Raw genomic sequence first — 22,979 nt, 5'->3', positions numbered from 1 at the left:
GAGCCTGGTTCTGTGTGGCGATGTGACATAGGTCTGCATGCAGAACCTCACGTGATACACGTGCTTCCTCTTGCAAGGTAGCATGTGTAACACGGAGTTCCTCCTGCAAGGCCTGGCTGGACAACCGCTGCACCTCCCGGCAAGCCTGTAGCTCAGCCGAGATGGTACGCTCAAGCTGTGCAAACCTCTCCTCTGCCTGCTGCCTCTGGGACATCATAAGGACACCCAGTGTGGATCTGAGGGAAGCATACTCCTCCCTCAGGGCATCATTTGTGCCTCTGCGTGAGCAGCAATTGCTTGACGCAGAGACGACATTTCAGCCTGGCGTTCCCTGTCTGAGGCCGCCATGCCCAGCCTGAGCGAGCGGGCCATGGACCGTGCCGCCTGCTCCTGGAGAAGCACCTGCCTAGCAGGGGGGAGCACAGATCGGGCCACACGCTCCATGCTCTCAGCGATGTTCTCCATTGCTGCCCCCTGCCGTTCTGAATTGGCAGTCATGTCTTGCTCCCACTCAGTATACTGCGGTTGCGCGCGGCGACCGCGTTGCCGGGCTTGACCCCTGCGGAACCCAAGGACCGGGGGTCCTCGCACGACTACATGCCCCCGTCGACGTGATGTCCTAGGCACATCAGTGACTGGTATGGAGGGTGACCCTGCGTCCCGATCCACCACGGGCGGAGGAACCAAGACTGTCTGATCCCTCAGTGCAGGTGTCGCAGACAGAGGAGTGTCCACATCAGAATCACTCACCCCTGACACATGGACTTGATGCTCATCCAACTCAACATGGACGTCAGAGTCGTCATCAAGGCTGGACTCATAGGCAGCCAGAGACAAGATGGACTGTAGCACTTGGGGGTTTTCGTGGCCTACCACCCCACGACCCCCACTAGTGCCGGGTTGATGTAGTGGTAACAACCCTGTGTCTGGCATGACAACACCATCCTCCGCCTCCATTGCGTCATCACCTGAAAAATAGAGAGAAAAAAGGTCACTACACATGTCAGAAGCACACAAGACACACACACACCGACAGCAAACGCATCAGGCAGACATGTGACACACAACATATAACCTGGCATGCATGATGGGTCAACTTTGAATTGCTTCTGTGATCAGACCTGTTGAAAGGTGGCAGTTTCCATGGAAGTGGGTCTATGCAGTGCAGAAAATGTGTACGCCACTCACTACCTACATGTACAAGGACTCCATGGTGTGTGCCAGGAAATGTGAAGGCAGTGCAATGTCAAATTCAGACATCACGTGCATTGTGCATTCAATGTGTACCATATTTAGAAGCCAAGCACCCCTCCACCCCAGTACCAAAGCAGGGATGCCTAGCATGGTATCAAAAGGCTGACCATACACCTGTGTATTGACAGGCAGTGTTGACTGGCATCAACAGCTTAATGTGATTCAAGTGACAACACTGCAAATGATGCTGGGACAGTAAGCAGGACACATGATGAAAACTCTGGATTCCGCCCATGTGTGAAGAAGACACAACAACAGTTGGACAGAGTCTTTGGCCATTGAACAGGCTGAGGCCTGTGAGCCACACAGATTGTCAGACCCTAAACATGTGTGCAACGCAGGACTGAGCCACAGTTGACAGTTGAAGGCTGATGAGATGACAGGCAATGTATGTAACCAAGGACTTGTATTACAGTGATCATCCAGTCAAGGACACATAGGGGCATGCGTGCAATGCACATGGAGCATGAATGGGCACTCATGTCCCTGTGGGAAATCTGACCTATGCACAGTACAAGTGAGATACCCTGCATCAAGTACTAAGGCTGTACCACACGGCATATGTTTGGCAGATTCTACGCTGGAAGTTAGCATCTACACAGGACGCATGAACAAGAAAGTACACATTGGCAAGATTGAAGAACACCAGTGCAAAGGTGGAACTGGGGTGCAGAGTGGCGGAGGAGGGGCAAGGGAGCATGCCTACATGGAGTCCCCGCATTTAGGCAGAGGAGACATGCATGACGGAAGCATTGCATTACTTACACATCAGAACCATGTACACGTCACATGTAGCGGCAATCATGCACAACACATCACACACGTGAAACACACACGTCCTCAACAAACACGCATCAACACTCACTGGACTGGGCATCAAAGTCCAGCATCTCTCCCACTCCTTCGACCAATTCAGGTGGTATGAACTCCGCAACGAGTGCCTCATGCGGAGTGAGCTCTTCCTCCTCTGGTGCAGGCCCACCGCCAGTCACCAGAGTCAAGTTGTAATTAGAGGCACGCTTAGCCTTAGTGCTGCGTTTGATGTCATTCCAAGCTTTTTGCACTCTTGTGCCGTGCGCACCTCATGGCCGAATGAACTGACATGTTCCGCAACATGCTTCCTGTGGGTGTCACGTTGGGCAGCCGTAGTCTGACTATTTGCACCCACTAGCATGTCACGGCTGTGGCCCCGCACGTAGTCCACGAGGAAGTCCAGTTCCTGCTTACAGAAAGGCTTCTTCCTCGACATGCAGGAGGTTGTGGCTGTGTGCGGGGTCCCAGCCTGTGCTGCAGGTGCAACCTTCCTCCTCTTCGACTGTGGCGCAGACCCTGGCTGGCTAATGCCACCCTGACCAGTATGGCCAGTGGGTTCGGTGGACCGAGCCAAGGGAGTGGCAGGTGGAGGGATGACCAAAGGCCTGACTTGTGTCAGTGGCAGCTGGGTGCCCACTAATGGACCCTGCGCAGCAACATCAGCTGTGGCAGGGTCATTGACCGCAACGGTCCTGGTTGGCAGACTCACAACCGGGGTGCTGTTGGGTGCATCTGCCCCTGCACTTGCCAACACCCGGCTGTTCGGGGCAGCAGATGACATGACTGCCCCAGGGACACGTGTCTTGGTCTGAGCAGCCCGGCCTGCCCCTATGGTTTCCCTCCTGGCCTGTTGGAGATCTACCAAGGGCTCCTCAAGTGCCAACGCAGCCTGCGCTGGCAGACTTTGAGCCTGGGTGGCGGTGTCCACAGCTGCACCTGCAGCTACCACTACCCTTGGGCCCGTGGCAGTCGATGGAACGGACTGCCAGGTCACACGGTCGCCAGTGCCAGAAGCAGAAGCTGCATCCCCCGGAACCACAGGGGGTTGTGACATGACTGCACCGACACATGGCACAACATTGTGCTCAAGTGGCACACCCCTGCCTCTTCCCCCTCTGTGGCTGCCCTGGACACCCTGGAGTCCCCCTACTCCTGGTCACCACGGCCACGTCCCAGACCACGCCCACCACGAGGAGGACGCCCAGCTGAGGCGCCCCTCACCTTTGGTGGCCTCCCAACCATGGCACATATGTAGTAGTGCCGGCACAGATGGAGTGGTGCCAATGGGAGGTGTACACCACAATTGACCTGGGCAAATGGGGTCAAGGGGGTGGGAAGCAAGATGTTAACAGCCCCCCTGCACCTGCAAGGCTGTTTGTGACCCCGGTGATGTAGTGACGGGTCACGCAACGCTCAGGCACCCCAAAACTGCAGTAAAACCGTGCACGCAACCCTGCAGCCTACGTGCGTGGATTCAACCTCCCACAGTACGCGGTGGCACCCAGTAACACGAATAACGCGTACGCGTGGGACACGCAGGCTACTATGACATCGAAAATGGGTGCGATACACAGGGGCACCCGCAGTGGGAAAAAGAGCATGTACGACTCACCGTCTGACTAGCGCGATGCAGAAAAACATACGTAGCCAATACCCTGCCAAAAGAAGAGATACGTCCTTGATAGCTGTGAAGGTGTGATGGCGCGCAAAACTACAGGAAGCAGAAACACACGTCAGTCTCCCCGAAAGGCACGTACAGCGAACTGCTGGACCCGCTTACCTTTAACCCGTGCTGAGGGAAACGCATGCGCGAGTCACGTCACTTACGCGCATGGGTCCTTTCCTCGTATCACACGCGGACTTGCAGTTTTTCACGCGCGCTGAAATGCCCATGCATGCCTGTGCGCATCATGTCACAGGGGCGCTTGCGCTTGAGGGGCCTTCTGTCCAATGAAATTGCGTATGCGTGCAGATGCGCTTACGCACTAAGGGCCTTTCCTCGAATTACACGCTGACGTGCAGAATTTTCACGTGCCAAATCACTCCGTATCAAGCTGGCCACGCGTAAGCACACGGAAGACCACGCTCTTGCCCAAAACGCCAAATTACTGCCCCCCAGAGCCCCGAGCACGCTCCCACCTGCCATCTGCTGGTGCCTGACTGCCTGCTGCCCACGTGCCCTGCCATTTGCTGCCTGCATATCAGCCAGGGGTGCTGTTGCTGTGACCACCCCTGCTGGAACCGAAGACTCCCGACTGGGATTCCATCGCTCCACATCCCAGCCCCAGGACCCAGTTGCCCACCCACTCCTGCCTCTGGGGTTGTCATGGCGGGCACTGCAACATCTGGCACCACTGACAACCCCCGGCCAGAGAGGCGGAGGGGCACCAGCTTCAGTGCCAGGGAAGTTGGTGTCCTGGTGGAGCAAGTCCTGGGGCAGTATGATGCCCTCTTCTGAAGTTACCGCGACGACAAGGAAGGACGGACTCGGATCTGGACTGACATCATGACTGCCATCAATGCAGAGGGGGTGGCAGTCCGCGACTTACAAAATGTCAAGAAGCGCTGGGAGGACTTTGGGTCCAGGACCCTGAACAAGGCCCGGCGCCTCTTGAAGGCAGCGGATGCTAAGGGGCGCCGGGGCCACTTGTCGGAAGATCAGATGAGGGTCCTGGAACGCATATCCCCAGCGCTCCACGTCCAGGTCCTTGAGAGGCAGACCCGTCTGGAGTCGATCGGTAAGTGTACATGCATCATGATTGTGAGCTGTGCGTGTGGTGATGTTTCAGTAGTGTGCAGGTTGCACATCTGTTTGTATGGGGTCGAGTATGGGTGGGGGTGTACAGGGCCGTGAGGCTAACACATGCGAGGGCTGTAATGTGTGAGACATGGATGGTGCTTGTGTGTGTAGGCTTGCATGCCAAATGCAGTTTTGTGGGCACACATGTTTGGATGAATGTGTATGTAAGTAGACATGTTCGTGATGTCACGCATGTATGTTGTTTTCAGCTGCATGTATCAGCACTGTGTACATGTGCATTTGTGTGTATTTGACAAGGGTGCAACAGTGATGCAACATGGGTGCATGTGACAGCGGGATGTGGAAGCCTGATTGGCAGATGTGACATGGATGCCCATCTGAACACTCCGACACTTGGCAGAGGTGTACACATGCATGCAAGTGTGGTGGTGTGTGTACATGTGTAGTGCACTTCCTGTGTTGCATGTGATGTCTGGCTCAGCTTTGCCTGCTCATGCTGTTGTATGTGTATGGATGGTGCTGGCAGTTGCGATATGGCTGTGGTATGGCTCATGTGTGCGAGTTGAAATGACATGTGTGTTGGGGATTTTGATGGCATGTCTGAGGTTTGCCAATGCCACTCATGTACAACTGTCGTGTGTATATGTGTCCATTGTACAGTGCCATGATGCCTGTGTTTTGTTTCTCCCTGTCTGCAGCGTCAACTGATGAAGAGGGCGGAGAAGGTGCTGTGGAGCACAGTGGCGGGGATCCCACCGCCAGCCGGAGACGCAAGGCCCGGCTCCCCTCCCATGTTGTGATCTCGTCGGGGAGTGAGGAGTCCGGTGCCGCGTCCCAGGCCGCAGCTGCCAGGGGGAGGTCCAAGAGGCCAAGAGGTCCAAGAGGCCAAGAGGCGGAGGTTGGAGTTGGACTCGGCAGAAGGGGCAGCTGGGACCCCACAGGGCCCAATGGGGGAAGATGGCACGGAGTCATCCAGGGTGGTGGGGGGTTTGGTGGAGGAGGAGGCCGTGCAAGCAACAGAGACGGGGTCTGGAGGTGGGGATCCCTCTGGTGCTAGTGGTGCAGTGCAGGACCAGGGACAGGAGGCAGCACAGGCTGCCGCGGAGGTGCCTGTGTGCAATCCTGTCCCTGATCCTGTCCCTGCATCATCTTGCACCAGCAGGGATGCCTACATCCCTACATCCCGTTTTCAGGCAGGGGATGAGCTAACGACAACTGGCCTTCCTCTGCCTGCGGACGTGGCTATCCGGGTCCGGGTTGAGCCTGTCCTGACTGGTGTGGCGTTGCGTCAACGGGCCATGCGAGGTGACCTGCAGTCTTTTCATGAGGAGACTGCACGTCATCTCGAATGGCTCGTTGACCGCGTCGGCCTACTGGGACAGCTCTTCCAGGCCGGATTCCTCCGTTTGATGGGGCTTGCTACGACCCCCTCCTCAACTGAATCCCCTATGCGCCAGTCGTCCTCCGTGCCATCTTCCCACCCATCAGTCACCTGGGTGCCCTGTGGAGCTGCCTCTGACGGTGCGGCCAGGCTGGTGGAGGAGGCATCCCTGCCACAGTTGGGAGTCGGACGTCCAGCAGGGGTGGCCACATCAACGGCAGAGGATGTGCAGGCAGCAGGAGGCAGTGCACGGGCAGAGGCACAGCAGCAGCAGCAACGTGGTGGGAGCCATGAAGGCTCGGGGCCTTCAACATCGGAGGGGCAGGCATCGGCTGGAAGGCAGGAGGACCCAGGACAGAGAGTGTCTTCCGTGTGGCAGCGGTTGGGCCACGCCATAGATGCGGAGCGGCAGTGGGCGGAACAGGCATGGCTCACAATGGTCAGGGCGGAGAACTCCATGTGGAGGGCCCTGAGGCGGGCCAAGTGCCTCGAGGCAATCCGCAGGGGGTTGGAGGTGGAAACGTCGACGGCCCTGCGGACCCTCGGGGCCATGGAGGAGGACCGCTTCCGGGACATTGAGCAGGAGTTTGATGATGCCCTGGCCCGGGACATCCAAAAGTGACCTGTCAGACTAGCCCGCTGCCCTTGTACATAGTTATGTAGTTAGTATTAGGTTTGTTTTGTTTTTGAATTTATCTTGGACCTTTTGGACAATGGGCCACATTTTTGTATATAGTTTTTTTTATTAGTTAGTGTTGTTCGATTTTCTTTTTCTTTCACAATTTACCCATGGAGCAATGGCTTTCAATTATAATTTTCCATTGGATTTTCTTTTGTGGACTTTGACTTTGGACACCATTCCTTTGGATTATGATTTTTGGTTTTGCTTTTTTTCACGGACATGCTTCTTTTCATTTTTGTACATTCCCATTTCTGTTTCTTTATTTTTGATTCAATTTATGTTTCCTTTAATACATATTTTTTGATCGAACTTCAATGTGTAGTATCATCTCATTGGTTTAATGCATATGATGATATGGGTTTTGAGATTCACTGACACCCATTGGGTGTATGTGAGGGACATGTGTTTGTTTCCTTGGTGTTCTGTCATGTTATTGCCATTTCTGAGTGGGTGGATGCAATACTTGGGTGGGTGTTTTGCATTTGGAGGCTGACCATAGGGACCAGGGATCTAGATTGTGATGACATGTTGGCTGGGGAACATGAGTTGGGGCCTGCTGGTAGGTGCCCCACAGTGCTGGGGGGTGGGGGTGCAGGGGAACATGAGTTGGACATGAGTGGGGGCCTGGTGGAGGCTGCCCCTGGTGGCTGGGGGGTGGGGGTGGTGGGAGACATGGGTGGGGGCCTGGTGGAGGCTGCCCCTGGTGGCTGGGGGGTGGGGGTGGTAGGGGACATGAGTGGGGGCCTGGTGGAGGCTGCCCCTGGTGGCTGGGGGTGTGGGGGTGATAGGGGACAGGAGTGGGGGCCTGCTGGCAGGAGCCCCACAGTGCTGGGGGGTGGGGGTGCAGGGGAACATGAGTTGGACATGGGTGGGGGCCTGCTGGCACGTGCCCCACAGTGCTGAGGGGTGGGGGTGCAGGGGAACATGTGTTGGACATAGGTGGGGGCCTGGTGGAGGCTGCCCCTGGTGGCTGGGGGGTGGGGGTGATAGGGGACATGAGTGGGGGCCTGGTGGAGGCTGCCCCTGGTGGCTGGCGGTCGGGGGTGATAGGGGACAGGAGTGGGGGCCTGCTGGCAGGTGCCCCACAGTGCTGGGGGGTTGGGGTGCAGGGGAACATGAGTTGGACATGAGTGGGGGCCTGCTGGCAGGTGCCCCACAGTGCTGGGGGGTGGGGGTGCAGGGGAACATGAGTTGGGCATGAGTGGGGGCCTGCTGGCAGGTGCCCCACAGTGCTGGGGGGTGGGGGTGCAGGGGAACATGAGTTGGACATGGGTGGGGGGCTGGTGGAGGCTGCCCCTGGTGGCTGGGGGGTGGGGGTGATAGGGGACATGAGTGGGGGCCTGGTGGAGGCTGCCCCTGGTGGCTGGGGGGTGGGGGTGAAAGGGGACAGGAGTGGGGGCCTGCTGGCAGGTGCCCCACAGTGCTGGGGGTGGGGGTGCAGGGGAACATGAGTTGGACATGGGTGGGGGCCTGGTGGAGGCTGCCCCTGGTGGCTGGGGGTGCAGGGGGACATGCGTTGGTGGGCAGTAGTGCAAGTTGACATGTGGGTTGGCTGGGGGGCATGGCAATGGTGGACCGGGTGCCTGCAGGACATGTGCTGGGTAGGCCCCTGCGGTGCGGGCCACCTGCAGGGTCCATGGAGGGTGTAGAGGGAACACCTGGGAGGACCCACACGTGCAATTCACGTGTGGTGCTCCCCACGCACCCCTGTAATACACGTACCCTGATGGAATCGGTGTGATACTTTCCGCGCACCCCTGAAATACACGTACCCTGCTGATATTGCGTGTGAAACTTCCCTCGCACCCCAAGATACACGTAGCCAGGACATTCTCGTGTGGAACTTCCCGCGCACCCCTGGAAAACACGTACCCTGCTGATATTGCATGTGAAACTTCCCGCGCAGCCCGAAATACACATAGCCAGGACATTTGCGTGTGGAACTTCCCGCGCACCCCTGATATACATGTATGCTGCTGATTTTGCATGTGAAACTTCCCGCGCACCCCAAGATACACGTAGCCAGGAACTTTGCGTGTGTAACTTCCCGCGCACCCCGAAATACACGTAGCCAGGACATTCGCGTGTGGAACTTCCTGCGGATCCCTGATATACATGTACCCTGTTGATATCGCGTGTGAAACTTCCCGCGCACCCCAAGATACACGTAGCCAGGACATTCGCGTGTGGAACTTCCAGCGCACCCCTGGAATACACGTACCCTGCTGATATCGCGTGTGGAACTTCCCGCGCACCCCAAAATACACATAGCCAGGACATTCGCGTGTGGAACTTCCCGCGCACCCCTGATATACACGTACCCTGCTGAATTCACGTGTGGAAATTCCTGCGCACCCCTGATGTACACGTACCCTGATGGAATCGAGGGTGGAACTTCAAGCGCACCCCTGAAATACATGTACCCAGCTGAAATGACATGAGGTACTTCCCGCGCACCCCAGAGATACACGTAGCCTGCTTGCCGTGCTGGTACAGGGTTAGCGCAGCCCTTTGCGCTGGATTGGGGATTTTGATGGCTTTTCCCTACGCGAGTGGCGTTCCTGGGGTCGTAACTGGCGCTGCTGCAGGGTTGCTGCGCCACTGTGCGCCACGGCTGGTTTTGGTAGATGGAATCCATGAATTACGCTGTGTGCGGAAATGGGTTTTGGCGCACGCGGCTGGCGCAGGGATTCGCACGTGCACACTGTGCGCCAGCCACGTGCGCCACTCGTGCGCTAAATTCTATGAATTACCCCTAATGTGTCCCATCCTTGAGTCTGAAAAGTCAGATCTTTGATCTGAGGTTCCTGGTGTATATAACCTTGTTGAAAAACCTTGCGCCCTTCGAGAGCCGCCTCTTTCTAAAAAGTGAGATTGACTAAGTGAAAAATTATTTTTTCGGATTGGAAATCGACTTCCACATCTAAATTGCTGGAGGACGTATCTGAAAAGATCACACATGCTTTCTTTTGTAACAAAGTTTCTCACCCTGAAGAGTATTTCCGGTTCGACTGATAAATAAAGTCCTCTGCCACTGTTATTAAGGAATAACTGTTCCTGTTTTGGAAAATCTTCAAGGATTTTATTACTCACATATTGAGCTGTCGTAATGGTGAGAATCAATAGGTTCCGAATAAATTTAGGAGGCACCTGACAGAATGTGGTTTTATATTCAATGTCATCCCAGAATAGACACAGGATTATTTTAAGATGTAACCCATGGGAAATGATTTAAGATTTTAAACATTCCTTCAGGACATGTCTGTGTAATTCTGTGTGGAGTTGTTTTTTCTTTAATCTTAATATAGCTTCACTTGGAGTACTGTTGTCAATTCCTGCTGCTTCCAAATTCTCAAAAAATGATTGACCACTAAAGAGTTTAGCTGTTTGAGCATCACTAAATGTCAGTGGCTCGGAGTCAACCATATCACAAGAGTCACCCAGAGTGACCAGGAAAGCCATGGAAACAGCAACATGCACCTCACAGGACCTGAACAGATTGATTTGACCCTCCCTCCAGACCCCTACATTAATAGAGTAATAGTCACCTGACCTGAGAATATTTAAGAAACTACTACTAGGTCTTATGGTAAACTTACCACACCTCTCTTTAAAACTATGAACTCATTAATTAATAGCTTTGGTGCTCATTTCTGTTAGTGATGTAATATGACAACTTCCGGTCTACCAACTCCTAGCGATTGTCATTGAATCTCTATCCCCATGATAACTTCCAGCTGCTTATCAGCAGCCTTTTTGTGTATTCCTGTCCAGGCTGGTTGATGCCGCTCTAGCGAGGCCTTCATCAGTGGCCCAGTAACCTTATATGGGCAGCTCTTTCCACTCTAATCATAGAGCACATGCTCAATGAATTACTCTGTTATACAAGTACTGACAAAGACAATTTGGGATAGGGAAAACTTCATGTCAGCTAAAAGGAGAAAAAAGCCTTCAGGAAATTGAGAGGTGATTATTTTAAGCGATGGACCAACTTTATTCAGTTAATGCTCAATGTCCACCTGAAAAAGAACCATTTTATCTTTATTCATTTGTCATTAACGTATGTATTTTTTGATTTTCCTCCACAATAGCAGATGGTATTGCTGCACATTACAAATTCAATACACTGAAGCGATACACCTGAAAGGAGAGGAAGGGGCTTTACCATTGGTAACAGCTCACAACAAGGTCAATAATGAAGTTCCTGCTTCCTTTGTCAAGTAGGACATACCCCCACCAAGTTGTCCATTGTGATTATCTGTGATATTCATGAGGCAAGTTGTTCTGGAGGTGGTGGGCGAGAAACTAGTGGTGTGAGGCAAGGATGAACAGTGCATCAACTCATCTTCCATAGAGCCAGCAATGGAAGGCAATGAGGAGGCAGGCCTTTGCTGGAGAGAGTAAGAGAGCCTGGGGCTGCTAGGGTGCCATCAGTGCCACTACACAATGGGTGAAGAGCAACAACATACTGGATGGAATAGATCAAACCAGAATATGACCAATGAGGATGGGTTTTTGCACTAAATGGGGAACTAGTTTAGTTACAAAATATAACACATATTTTGTTTGATTTCTTTTTACACAAGTCATATTTGTAACTTTATGGTATATTCCTTTCAGTGTTTTTTAGTTTAGACAGTTATAATATATTTTATAAATATGGGTGGGCAACGTTCCACTCTTCTGACTGAAAAAGAAGAATCTGAACAAATGGTCGCACAATGGGACAAGCGGGACTTCTGTTTCCAAATTAGCCCCCACAACTACTATTGTTCATGTTGTAAGAAGATACATACACATGTGTGTTTACATTATAATACATATAATAGTTGGGTTTCTTTATTTGTTGACATGTTCCAATGTCTATAAAGAACATTTCGACAAACATTTAAAACATTTTAGAAAATGGTTTGTCAAATATTATAAATGCCTTAATTTTTCGTTTTAAGATTTAAAAGGAAATCAGAATCAAGTGCACTCAGCAGAGCAATTGTGTTGGAAAGTCTCATGAAGCATTCAGATTGCTGATGTTGTCTGATTTAGTCACCATTTTGGAGGGTTTTTCAGTGTGAGGAATGCTCACATCAGATGTGAGAGGAGAAAGGTGTATGTGACATGAGGAACAGCTAGAGTACAGCAGGCGGATTCATCACACTTTGTTATGATGTGTTCAATAGCCTCTTAAATGACACAATGTAGTTAGTTCAGGCGGGCACTTAGCAAGACCAAAACATTGCCGCCTATATAAGGAAGTGAAGAATAAGGATCGGTATTACACTCCAGTCCTCGGTGGAACATATTGACCTAACATGCCTAGTGCAGCCTCAGAACGGAGAAGAGCAGGGAACTCAGGAGGGCCAAAAAAAGTCCTAATGCAGTTTTACTACTCTCTGACAGTGACCAAAATAACAAAGCTGGCAATATGTCACTACATATCTATTGATTCATGGTTAAAGTGTATACTTCTTGTTTTCACTGACTTGTTGCATTACATAATAGCTGCTACTTTTTATTTTATTAACTAATTGTAATTAGCAATTCACTATACTTAAAAATGTCAAAAATACGAATTATTTAACAGAAAGAAAATATATGCTACTGCACTGATGAAGAAGGTTTACTACAAAGACAAATCCCATGCCTAAATTGAAAGTTGAGGACATGAAAGGCTGACATATGGGAGTGGTCATGTCTTAACCGCTAATCTAGACTCTATTAGACTCGATCTAGAAACCATTTCAACCCCATATTTGAACAATTTTTCATGGGGGTTACCCCGCAAACCTTCCCTAGATCCTTATAGCTCCCTGGCTATGCTCGTTCACTCCCACTATTTCAGGAGACTAATAACACTTACAGTCAACAAAATCACAAGCCACTTAACTGTTATCATTTATGATGGAGGACCCCCTTAAATACTCACTGCCCCTGACACCAATAGCTATCTTTGGGACTGGATGGCACATCGCTGCCTGAGTGCTAATGTGTCAAAAGCTACACAATATTGCTTTCTAATGTGATATTGCTTTTGGTGAGGTTGTTGAATTTGGCACGCTGGCCCACTGGGTGACAAAAAGTTAATGCTTCGGCCCCACATTAACAAAGGTTGGACAAGCCTGTTCTAGAGCATTAATCACCCCGGAGCTCAGTGGCTCATGTAAATCTTTTAATCCACTCTTCAGAATCAAAGCTAAAGTTGGCCTTCCATATTTGGCAGGTTTCCAGTTATTAGAACAATGGATTGTGTTTTTTTTTGTTTTAAATAATTATTACAATAAATCTTACAGAGCATTTCTCAGGTAGCCATCTTGGGTGAGTCACAATTGTTGGATGAGCAAACACCATCAGTGTTTTCACTGTAGCTTTCAATGCAAACTTTAGAAAAAAAAGAGATTCCACCATGTCCTTACAACAGTAAAACGTGGATGCCAAGACATGCATTCCTGTTTGTGTGGCCACAAAACCTAGGCAGCACTTGAATGCATGGCTAATTTCATATTTTTATTTTTAAAAGAAAAAGAAAAGAGAAAGAAATTAAAAAGAATGTCACAAGCTGAAATATGATGTTACACTGATAAAGAGGGTTAGGAACAAAGTTGGAAGGCACGTCATATCTGAAAGTGAAGGATATGAAAGTGTAGCAAAATGTTGCTGTAAAGTCTGAGTGTTTCATCTAGTGAATTAATCACCGATGACTGCATGCATGCTTGCATGCTTGCATGCTTGTACATACATCTATGAGTGTGTGTTTTTTTGATTTTGTGTTTGGCTATATGTGTCTATGCATGTGAATGATAGCATGTATGTGTGTGTGTGTGCGTACGTGTGTGTCTCGGCACAAGTGTGTGTGCATGGTACATGTCCTTGTATGGTCGAGCCTTGGATGTGGCTCACTGTAGCATTACAGTGACTACAGTGATGGTGTGGCACTGTAACATTACTCTGTCCCCCACCCATGTTGGGGGCAAGAGTAAGTCTACAGTGACTATTGCTAGCCTGACAGGTTGTGGCCTCACTCAAGCTAAAGCAAGTGGTGTATAAGAAGCAAAGCTGCTTCCCAACCCATCTATGCCAGTAATGGTCAACGTAAATTAATGCATGAAGTTGCATGAAGTTGCTAAACTACTGAATGATATATATCTTGAAATCCAAGCCTGGATGGCCACCAACAGTATATGTCTTAACAACAATAAGACTTAATGATTGTGGGCACCCAGGCACGTTTGAATAAACTTGACACCAGGTGCTCATCCTTCAGCATTGACGGACACTTAAACAATGTTTCCAAAAAGATAAAAACTCTGGTGGTCTACCTTGACTCAACATTATCTCTTAAAAAACAAGTCAGCAGTGTGTCGTCCTCCACAGCCTACACTAATACATTGATTTACAGCTGTAAATAGTATTTATCTACAAGTAGCTGCCTAAGGTATGCCAGAGCACTTGCATTGTCCATACTAGACTACTGCAACACATTATTCGTAGGCTCTTCTGAACACAACTTAAATAGACCCCAGGTACTCCAGAACAACTCACTGAGAGCAGCACTCAGTCTACCCGGGATCCTGCCGCATCCCCACTCACAGATACAATGCCAACTGGCTGCCTATCTGTGACAGAATTACACTACACACCCTGGCCATCACACACTAATGCCTCAGAAACACAGCCCCTAAATATCAATCTGATAAAATTTGCAAGCACCAACCCTCACGCACCACCAGATCGTCTCATTTTCACAACAATGTGGAACTGAGGTTCAACCTAAAAACAGCTGGAGGAGCCAGCTTCCCAGTCCAAGCTGCCACACGATGGCATTCTATTACCACCCCTCTCAGACAAGAACCCTCCTTACTCACCTTCAAAGCTAGAATAAAAAAAATAAAAAAAACTGGCTGAGCAACAAGCCACTACATTAAGATGTCACCATTATGTTTAACTGACTACTGCTTATTTATGCTATTGTATAATGTCTCCTGCTGTCTGCCCCCCTGTAACCAGGGTCCAAATCTCTGTCTCTATATCTTCCCTCATTGTAGATTGCTTCAACATGTATGTAACCTCTAAGTTTCTCAAGCCCCCAGTTACCCTAGGGTTTGGTGTGAGATATAAATAATAAACAAATACAAATAGGTTGTGGAGGCAGCTTCATGCCTGTGGTTTACAAAGCCAATTAATGACATAGGTATGTTGCGGGCGCCGACTCACCAAAATGGTAAATTGCTGCTGTGGAGTGTGCTCTTTGTGATTTGGTATTTACTGGATTGCATCACGTGTCACCCTAGAGAACTGACTGTAAAATGTAGATCTTTCTACTGAAGACTGTGCAATAAGATGTACATTCAACGCATTATTTTAAACATTTTCTTAGGGGGGGTGTTGTACCCCCTCCACTCTGAGCCCTCCTTAATTATATTGGGCCCCACCATTCAGTCAATGGCTTGGACTACGTTTTGTAAATATGTAGGCCCCTCTACTGAATATAGTCACCTGATATGACTGGCCATGAATTATGACATATACTGGACTTGTTTCATGTGGTTCCCTAGAGAACTAATTCTAAATATATAGCTTTTTCCCCCGTTTTTCTCAAATATTGTGCTACAAAATGTATAATGCCTGCAGATTATTTAAAAAAAATTACTCTAGGGTGGTAGAGGGGGGTCAATACCCCCAACCCCTGAACCAATCTTAAGTATTTAAGGCTCCTTCTCTACACTATGTCACTCTGACTAATTTGAGGAACTATTTAGGCCTCGTCACTGAATATTTATAAATATTCATGTTATGAATGGCTGTAATTCGGGAGAAATTTACCGGATTATTTCATGTGTAAATTACATGGCTTGCTACCCCATTTCTCTTAAACATTGTGCTGAAGAAAGCATCATTGCAACACAAATGTTCTCGCGCGGACACCGCCCTCCTCCCCAACACCTGTAAACTCCTCTTCATTATGTTGGGCTCCCTGGCTACGCTCACTCACTAGTGCTAGTTTGTGCAAATATCTAGAACTCCATGAAAACATGCACCACCTGTGAGGGCTCACCCATGAATCATTTCAAGTATAGTGCCCATTCACGGGATAGCCACACCTCAGCCCCCAACACCAAAAGCTGTCTAGGCCACTAATCCTTACCCACTCTTCTGCTCTTCCAAAATCTGGAACCACTTCAAACATCCCCAGAGGTTTTCTGCTAATCACACAGTTAAGGCCAAAGTATATTTGGTATGAGTTGTACAGAAAATAGTTTATGCTCTTTTAAACATTATTTTGAGGATCTTTCTGCCACACATTTATGAGTGGTCATCGTGGATGAAAACCAAAGCAATCATCCACATGATTTTGCATTGCATTGTTGTTTTGAATGCTGTTTTAGTAACATTTTTCTCGACTGAGGCCATCCCTTGGTGTACCAATGTTCCTGTTCTAATGGCCTTCTGTAATATACATTATCTTTCCAAATATTAACCAACACATTTGCAGCACTTCCATATTTAAATTTTGATTAGAACAACATTGTACATAAGGGCCACATATGTTAAATAATTGCATTTAAAAGGGAACCTTGCATTAAATGATCAGAAAGCTTGGAAAAAAGTGTCTTTCTCTTGTACAATTGTAATTTTTGGAATGTAGCATGTGTTACCAATCCACGGACCTACTGACTTTCCATTGACAAAAAAAGTATCATTTGCAATTTGGAATTCCAACCAATGCTAAAACTGTAAAATGAGTGTTCCTATGATGTATGTGTTTCACTTGATTTATGTGATGCTTGAACAGTCTGGAGTGTTCAGAATTTGTGTTCATATTAATGCTTTTTCCCCTGCTGATTTCTTATAGGTCTTCAATATTTTAAGAATGTTGTGCTCGTGGCTTCCCCACAGGATCGATATGTACCCTTTCATTCTGCAAGAATAGAAATGTGTAAAACCGCTCTCAAGGACAAGCATACAGGTATGTTGCATATTGAGACCCTTCAGGTGGTTTATCTGCAGGACACATTCCATTTGCTTGAAAGAGCATGAGATTAGCCTATGATTTTTTGAAAATATGTTTGTATATTACATGGGATTGATGGCATCTTCGATGTCCTGGGTGTTAGTCTTAACAGTGCACGGTGTTGGCGTGAATTATGGTTTCTTAGCTAAACATAACTGGCATATTTCTGGGAGTTTTTGGTTTTACTTGTAACCATAACGTCCCTTTAACAACGTTTTTTCTGTGTATTTCAAAGATTTTTATGAGTGAACATTTTTCATGATGTTACATCACTGTATATAAGTTATTAATAATTCCCCTTTTTACATATATGAAAGAACTGTAAACCTATTTTTTGCAATGCATACTGATGCGTGTCGTTATCAGCAGCACATGCTGGGGATGCAAGTCATGGATGAATTGCCTAGGGCATGAGGCTCAACCATAAACGACGCCCCACCAAGCCACCCCCGTTATCCATTGCACCTCCCCTGCATCCTAGTTCAGCGTCCACTAAACCCTCATAATGTGACCAATTGCCAGTGCTCTTGGCTTGCATGGTCAGTCTCCCCAATCCAGGGGGCATGGGCTTCAGCCATGCCACATTCTCCAATAGGCAAATCAGAGTAGACATTTGTACTTGCCGAGGGCCAGGCCCACTGCCCAAGCAGTAAAGTTATATCACTATTTTTGATACTTACTTTTGGACACTTTCAAAAAAATAAAACACAAGACAGATCTGCAAAAGCATTCTTTCAGTTCCATGCTGATGCTCCTCGCACAGATTTTCTACAATCCCGTCCAGCACTCCGGGCTGCAGCGGCAATCAGAATTTCTTTTCCCATTTAAACCTAGAGCTTCTGCCATGCCGCATGCCCCAATAAGTAAATCAGAGTAGGCATCTTTCCTTGCCGAGGGCCAGGCCCATTGTCCATGAACCAAAGTTATATCACTCTTTTTGTACTTACATTTGGACACTTTGGAAAAATAAAACACAAGATAGATTTGCAAAAGCATGCTTTCAGGTCCTTGCTAATACTCCTGGCGCAGGTTTGTTGTTATCCAGTACATAACTTCAGGCTGTAGCCACAAGCAGAATATTTGTTCCCATTCAAACCTAGGTCTTCAGCCATGCTGCATGCCCAAATAAGCAAATCAGAGTACACATTTGTCCTTTCTCAGCGCCGGGCCCATTGCCAGGCACCAAAGTAATATCACCATTTTGTGTACTTACATTTTGAAAATTTAGAGAAAAAAAAAACAGGTCAGATTTGCAAAACCATGCTTTGAGGTCCTTGCTGATGCTCCTCGTGAATGTTTGCTGCAATCCTGTCCAGCACTTTGGGGTGTAGCCACGAGCAGACTTGTTATCCATGAAATCCTATCAAAATTTCGAAAAACCTTACCACATAGCCGGTCGCTGGTGGCCATACCCACTCTAACCCCATTGCCAGTCCCTCGTGGTTATGGCCAGTAGCCAGATTGTCCGGTTCATTGCCTTGGGCCATGCATCTTACAATCTGCCCACTGCCCATGGCCACAGGCTATATCTCAGTCAGCAAAGGTATAGTACTATTTTTTGTACCTACATTATGACACTTTTCAAAAAGTAAAACACAAACACATTTGCAAAACCATGCTTTCAGGTCCTTGCCAATGCTCCTTGCATGAGTTTGCTGCAAATCCGTCCAGCACTTCGGGTTGCAGCTGCAAGCATATCCCCCCCCCCATTTTGACCTAGAGCTTTGGCCATGCTGCATGCCCCACTAAGTAAATCGTAGTAGGCATTTGTTCTTGCCGAGGGCAAGGCCCACTGTCCATGCACCAAAGAGATATCACTTTTTTGTGTACTTACATTCGCATACTTCTAAAAAATAGATCACACGACAGATTTGAAAAAGCATGCTTTCAGGTCCTTGCTTACGCTCCTCGAGCAGATTTGTTGTAATCCAGTCCAGCACCTCAGGCTGTAGCTGCAAACAGAATATTGCTTCCCGTTCAAACCTAGGGCTTCAACCATGCTGCATGCCCCAATAAGTAAATCAGAGTACACGATAATGAAGTAATTGCAGTGTGATAGAATGGGTAGATCACTGTGCTTGATCTAGTACTTAAATCAGATTACCCTGTTGCTGGTGATGGGGATCTTTTGAGAAGGTGCTCTTTCTTCTTGAGTGAGCCATGTTCAGATGAGCGCTGGGTTGTTCAATAAGTAACTGTTGTTGTAATAAAGAAGTCTTGAAAACCATTGTTGGTGCTATATTTATTGTTAGAAGTCAGTCCATATGTGTTTCGGCCCTCTATTGTCTTTCTCAGGGTATGGTGAGTGTGGTCCAGTCATTGTTGCAAGGTTGTGGAAATGAGTCTGGGATGCAATCCCAATATCTTGTCCCGGTCTGGTCGCAAATATGGGTGGTTGATGATTTGGAGGGGTGGCCTGGTGACCACGTGGGTGCCTGGTTCGGAGTTCTTGGTAATTATCTGCTAATTATCATTGTCCCTGACCTCATTGGGGCTTTCAGTGTATGCAGCGCTAGTCACAGCAATCTGTTGATACAATCCTGACCAGCACTTCGCACTGTAGCCACAGGCAGAATTATTTTATCCCATGTAAAGTTATCCCAAACATTTGACCATGCCTACTTTAACCTCATTGCCGTTCCCTCATGGTCATGACCAGTAGCCAGATTGTCTCGCACAGTCTGGCCACTGCTCATGGGCACAGGTTATACCTCACTCACCAAAGGTATGTAACTATGTTTTCTACCTGAAATATGACACTTTTCCAAAAAGAAAACATGAACACATTTGCAAAACCATGCTTTCCGGTTCTTACCAATGCTTCTTCTATGAGTTTTCTGTCAATCTGTTAATGTTTAATTTTTTTTAAAAGTTTCAAAATGTACGTACAAAAAAATTGTCCTTGTCATATAACTGGACCCCACTTGACAACATCAATTCAGACTTTGCTCAAACATTCAAGGTTGAGGCTATAGTCTATCTGAAATCTTTTGTGCACATTCACCAAACGGCAACAAAGTTATAAGCCATCTAAAAAGGTTGAGACCCCCTCTCTAATGTTGTCCCTTCTTGACATCTAACCAGACTTTGCAGAAACATTCACATCTGGGTCGAAAATCTCGTTGCAAACCGTTGTGTAGACTCGTCAAATGGCACCAAATATATAAGCCTTTCAAGTATTTTGGGACTCCCGCTCTAACACCACTACACTTTTCAGAACCATTCAGGGTCAGGTCCAAAATGATATTGCAAAATGTCATGCAGTTTCATCGAGTGGCGCCAAAGTTATAAGCCATCCATAAACTACTATTCACCAGCTCTGTAATGCAGAAATATGTATCAGTGTCCCCGAACATCTGAGATGTTCACGAACATCACAGGGCTGTCCCTGAACATCAGTTTGGGGAGTTTGGAGATGGAAAAAACCATCCAGTTTTTTGCCTTTTTATGGCCGTATCCCATCCCATCCTCATCACCCCTCACCTCTCCAGAGATTGTTTCATTAGTTGGACAAGTGCAATGTTGTGTTTTCAATATGTTTTTACTGCGATGTCTGCAAACTATAGGGGCTGTTTGAGAATCTAAAAATGTGACGCACCTCGTGTTTTTAATTGACCAATCAGCGGGCGCGTATGCTCTCCAAGGACATCACGCTGCTCTCTTATTGGCCCAGGAGGGTGTCCGTGGACCGAACCCAGATATCACAATTTCTTTTTTTACTGACTTGTTGGCCTTTTTCAACAATTTAAGGGATGGATTTACACCAAATTTACTAAAAGCATGTTTTTGGGACCAAGCCTCCTGCCACAAATCTAGGTGAAAATTCGTCCAGCGGTTTGGGCTGTAGGCGTGATTATTTTTTTTCCATTGCATCTATGAGATAAATCACACATTTTGGGACACCCCCTATAACTTTGCCCCCTGAACGAAACCTCACCAAAATTTGCAACATCAATCCAAGAGGGCCATATACATTTTTTTACAAAGTTTGCTGAGGATTCGTCCAGGGGGGGGGCAAAAGATTAAGCCACCCAAATGTGCTCTTCCTATGGGTTGAGCAACTTAACCAAAACTGCAGGGTCGCTCCTGCAGGCTCTGTAGGGTAGACGCCCTATAGGTAAGGTAAGTTGGAGAGACATAGGAACACCTCAAAATTCTATTGTTGATAACTTTTAATTTGAGTAAATACCGGTTTTGGATGGGATTTCGAAAGTGATTAAAAGTTTGCAGGGCCCACAAGTCTTTAAATAAAGATTAGTTAAACAATAAAAAAGATATTAAGCAGCAAAAAAATGTTTTAACCAAAAGTGCAGCCTACTTGCCTTTCATTTACCCATAGACAAAAAAGGTCAATTTTTGCCAATGCGTATAGCCTAAAGTAATGGACGGATTTGGACAAGGTCTGAACCAACGTGGGGACGAAGCGTTGACTCACGCTCCATGCATGGTTTGGAGTTATTCCGTGCCGTAGTTATTTAAAAATTTGATAGAGGAGGGGGAGCCCCCTTCCCCAAAATATAATAATTATATCTTCCATGGTGCATTGCAGGATCATGGTTTTAGGAAATTAAATGACAGACATCTTGCTTTTCTCTCGATCCGAGAGATATTTGTGGCCGAGGTTATGGTAAAATGAATCACAGCAAACAGCTATTTGCAGGTCAAAAAACATACAAATGTGATCAGTGTAGAGGTTGGGTATGGCTAGAAAACACTGAGTGAAATTTGGAAGTTGGATGGTGCCCTGGGACTGAGTTTGCAACACAAAGCATTCAGTAGCCTCGGCTATAGCCACAAATAGCCAACATCTGAAAGCAAACTGCGTCACAGAAGCAGTGTGTGCTCTGGAGTGAAAGGGACAGGGCAGGGAAGGTGAGGAGGCTGTCTAGGGAGTGGGGGGAGCTGGCACAGATGGGAGGCACTTGGTGATTACCTGGGGTGGCAGGGAAGCATTGTTTTCCTGCTATTTTGCCGTTATTCGCGGCTATATCCGAGATTACAAAGGACTAAAGATAACCACTGGTATGTGGAGTTCTTTACCCGTGTTTACATATATATATATATATATATATATATATATATATATATATATATATATATATTTTTTTTTTTTTTCTTTTTTACTATATTTAACTATAGTGACGTTGGGGGTGAAAAATCTCTGCCCATACCCATTTACTCAATTTCCACCCAGGTCTCCCATTCATGCAGTAATGGGGACAGTAATGGGGACAGACTTTATTTAGCCTCGAAGTAAGGAAGGGGCCAGCCTCCTCAGACCAGGTTGCTTGATAAAGGAGCCAATCTTACAAGACGACTTAGAGGAATGGGCTGGCCCTTTTGATGCTTTGAAACTAAACAGGGTCAGTCCCGGTTTCTGCATGGATGGGCGACCGAATGGGTATCTGAATTTTTACAGCAACAGTGGGTTTCCCATCCCTGCAGTAACTAAAACAAACCCTGCTTACCTTCAAAGTGAGGAAGGGGTAAGCCCACTAAGGCAATGTTGCCTAATATATGCCCCCCCACATTGAAGAACACTTAGAGAAGCATTAAAGGGGCTGGATCCTTCCTTGCTTTGAAACAGCAGTGTCAGTCCCGGATACTGCATGGATTACATACAGAAATGCCATGTGTTTTCTTAGTTTGAAATATCTCATAACACACAGCATTCCCATTTTTATAAAACAGAAAACAATAAATTTAAAAAATATAATGGTAGCTGAACTCTGAAATCAGAGAACACTGGTCTTAAGAGGTTCGAGATGCAGCACTTAACCGTTATGCTACAGATGAAATGTATGCCCCATGAAGCACCAAGCAATGGTGGCATAGTGGTTACATGCTGGCCCTCAAACTCTGGCAGACCAGGTACAAGGCTGTATGTTTTTGTTTTTAATTTAACCAGCTTAATATAATTAAATGAAAAGCAATGCAGTGCAATTCTGTGATCTTATTTAGCATAAAGACATTTAGACGTGGCTGCAACTGTCATGATCACTGCTTCCAAGGAGCCAGGACCAGCCCAACGTCCTTGGAAGCAGGCCCCTAACCCTAATCCTAGGCACCAGCCGGTCCCCAC

At 47.7% G+C, this 22,979-nt stretch overlaps 1 protein-coding gene across 4 annotated transcripts in view; it reads left to right on the top strand.

Moving 5' to 3' along the window:
• The window catches only part of FAM135B (family with sequence similarity 135 member B), a 1,878,784-nt gene that overhangs the window by 1,813,384 nt on the left and 42,421 nt on the right, over positions 1 to 22,979 (top strand). For all 4 annotated transcript variants that reach the window (XM_069621672.1, XM_069621675.1, XM_069621673.1 and 1 more), the window contains one exon: positions 16,739 to 16,852. In XM_069621672.1, coding sequence (XP_069477773.1) covers positions 16,739 to 16,852 — 114 coding nt within the window. The remainder of the gene's footprint in view (positions 1 to 16,738; positions 16,853 to 22,979) is intronic.

This window comes from Ambystoma mexicanum, chromosome 5q (genome assembly GCF_040938575.1).
Source record: "Ambystoma mexicanum isolate Mex_15411 chromosome 5q, UKY_AmexF1_1, whole genome shotgun sequence".
In the NCBI taxonomy this organism is placed as follows: domain Eukaryota; kingdom Metazoa; phylum Chordata; class Amphibia; order Caudata; family Ambystomatidae; genus Ambystoma; species Ambystoma mexicanum.
This window is presented reverse-complemented; position numbering and strand designations above follow the sequence as displayed.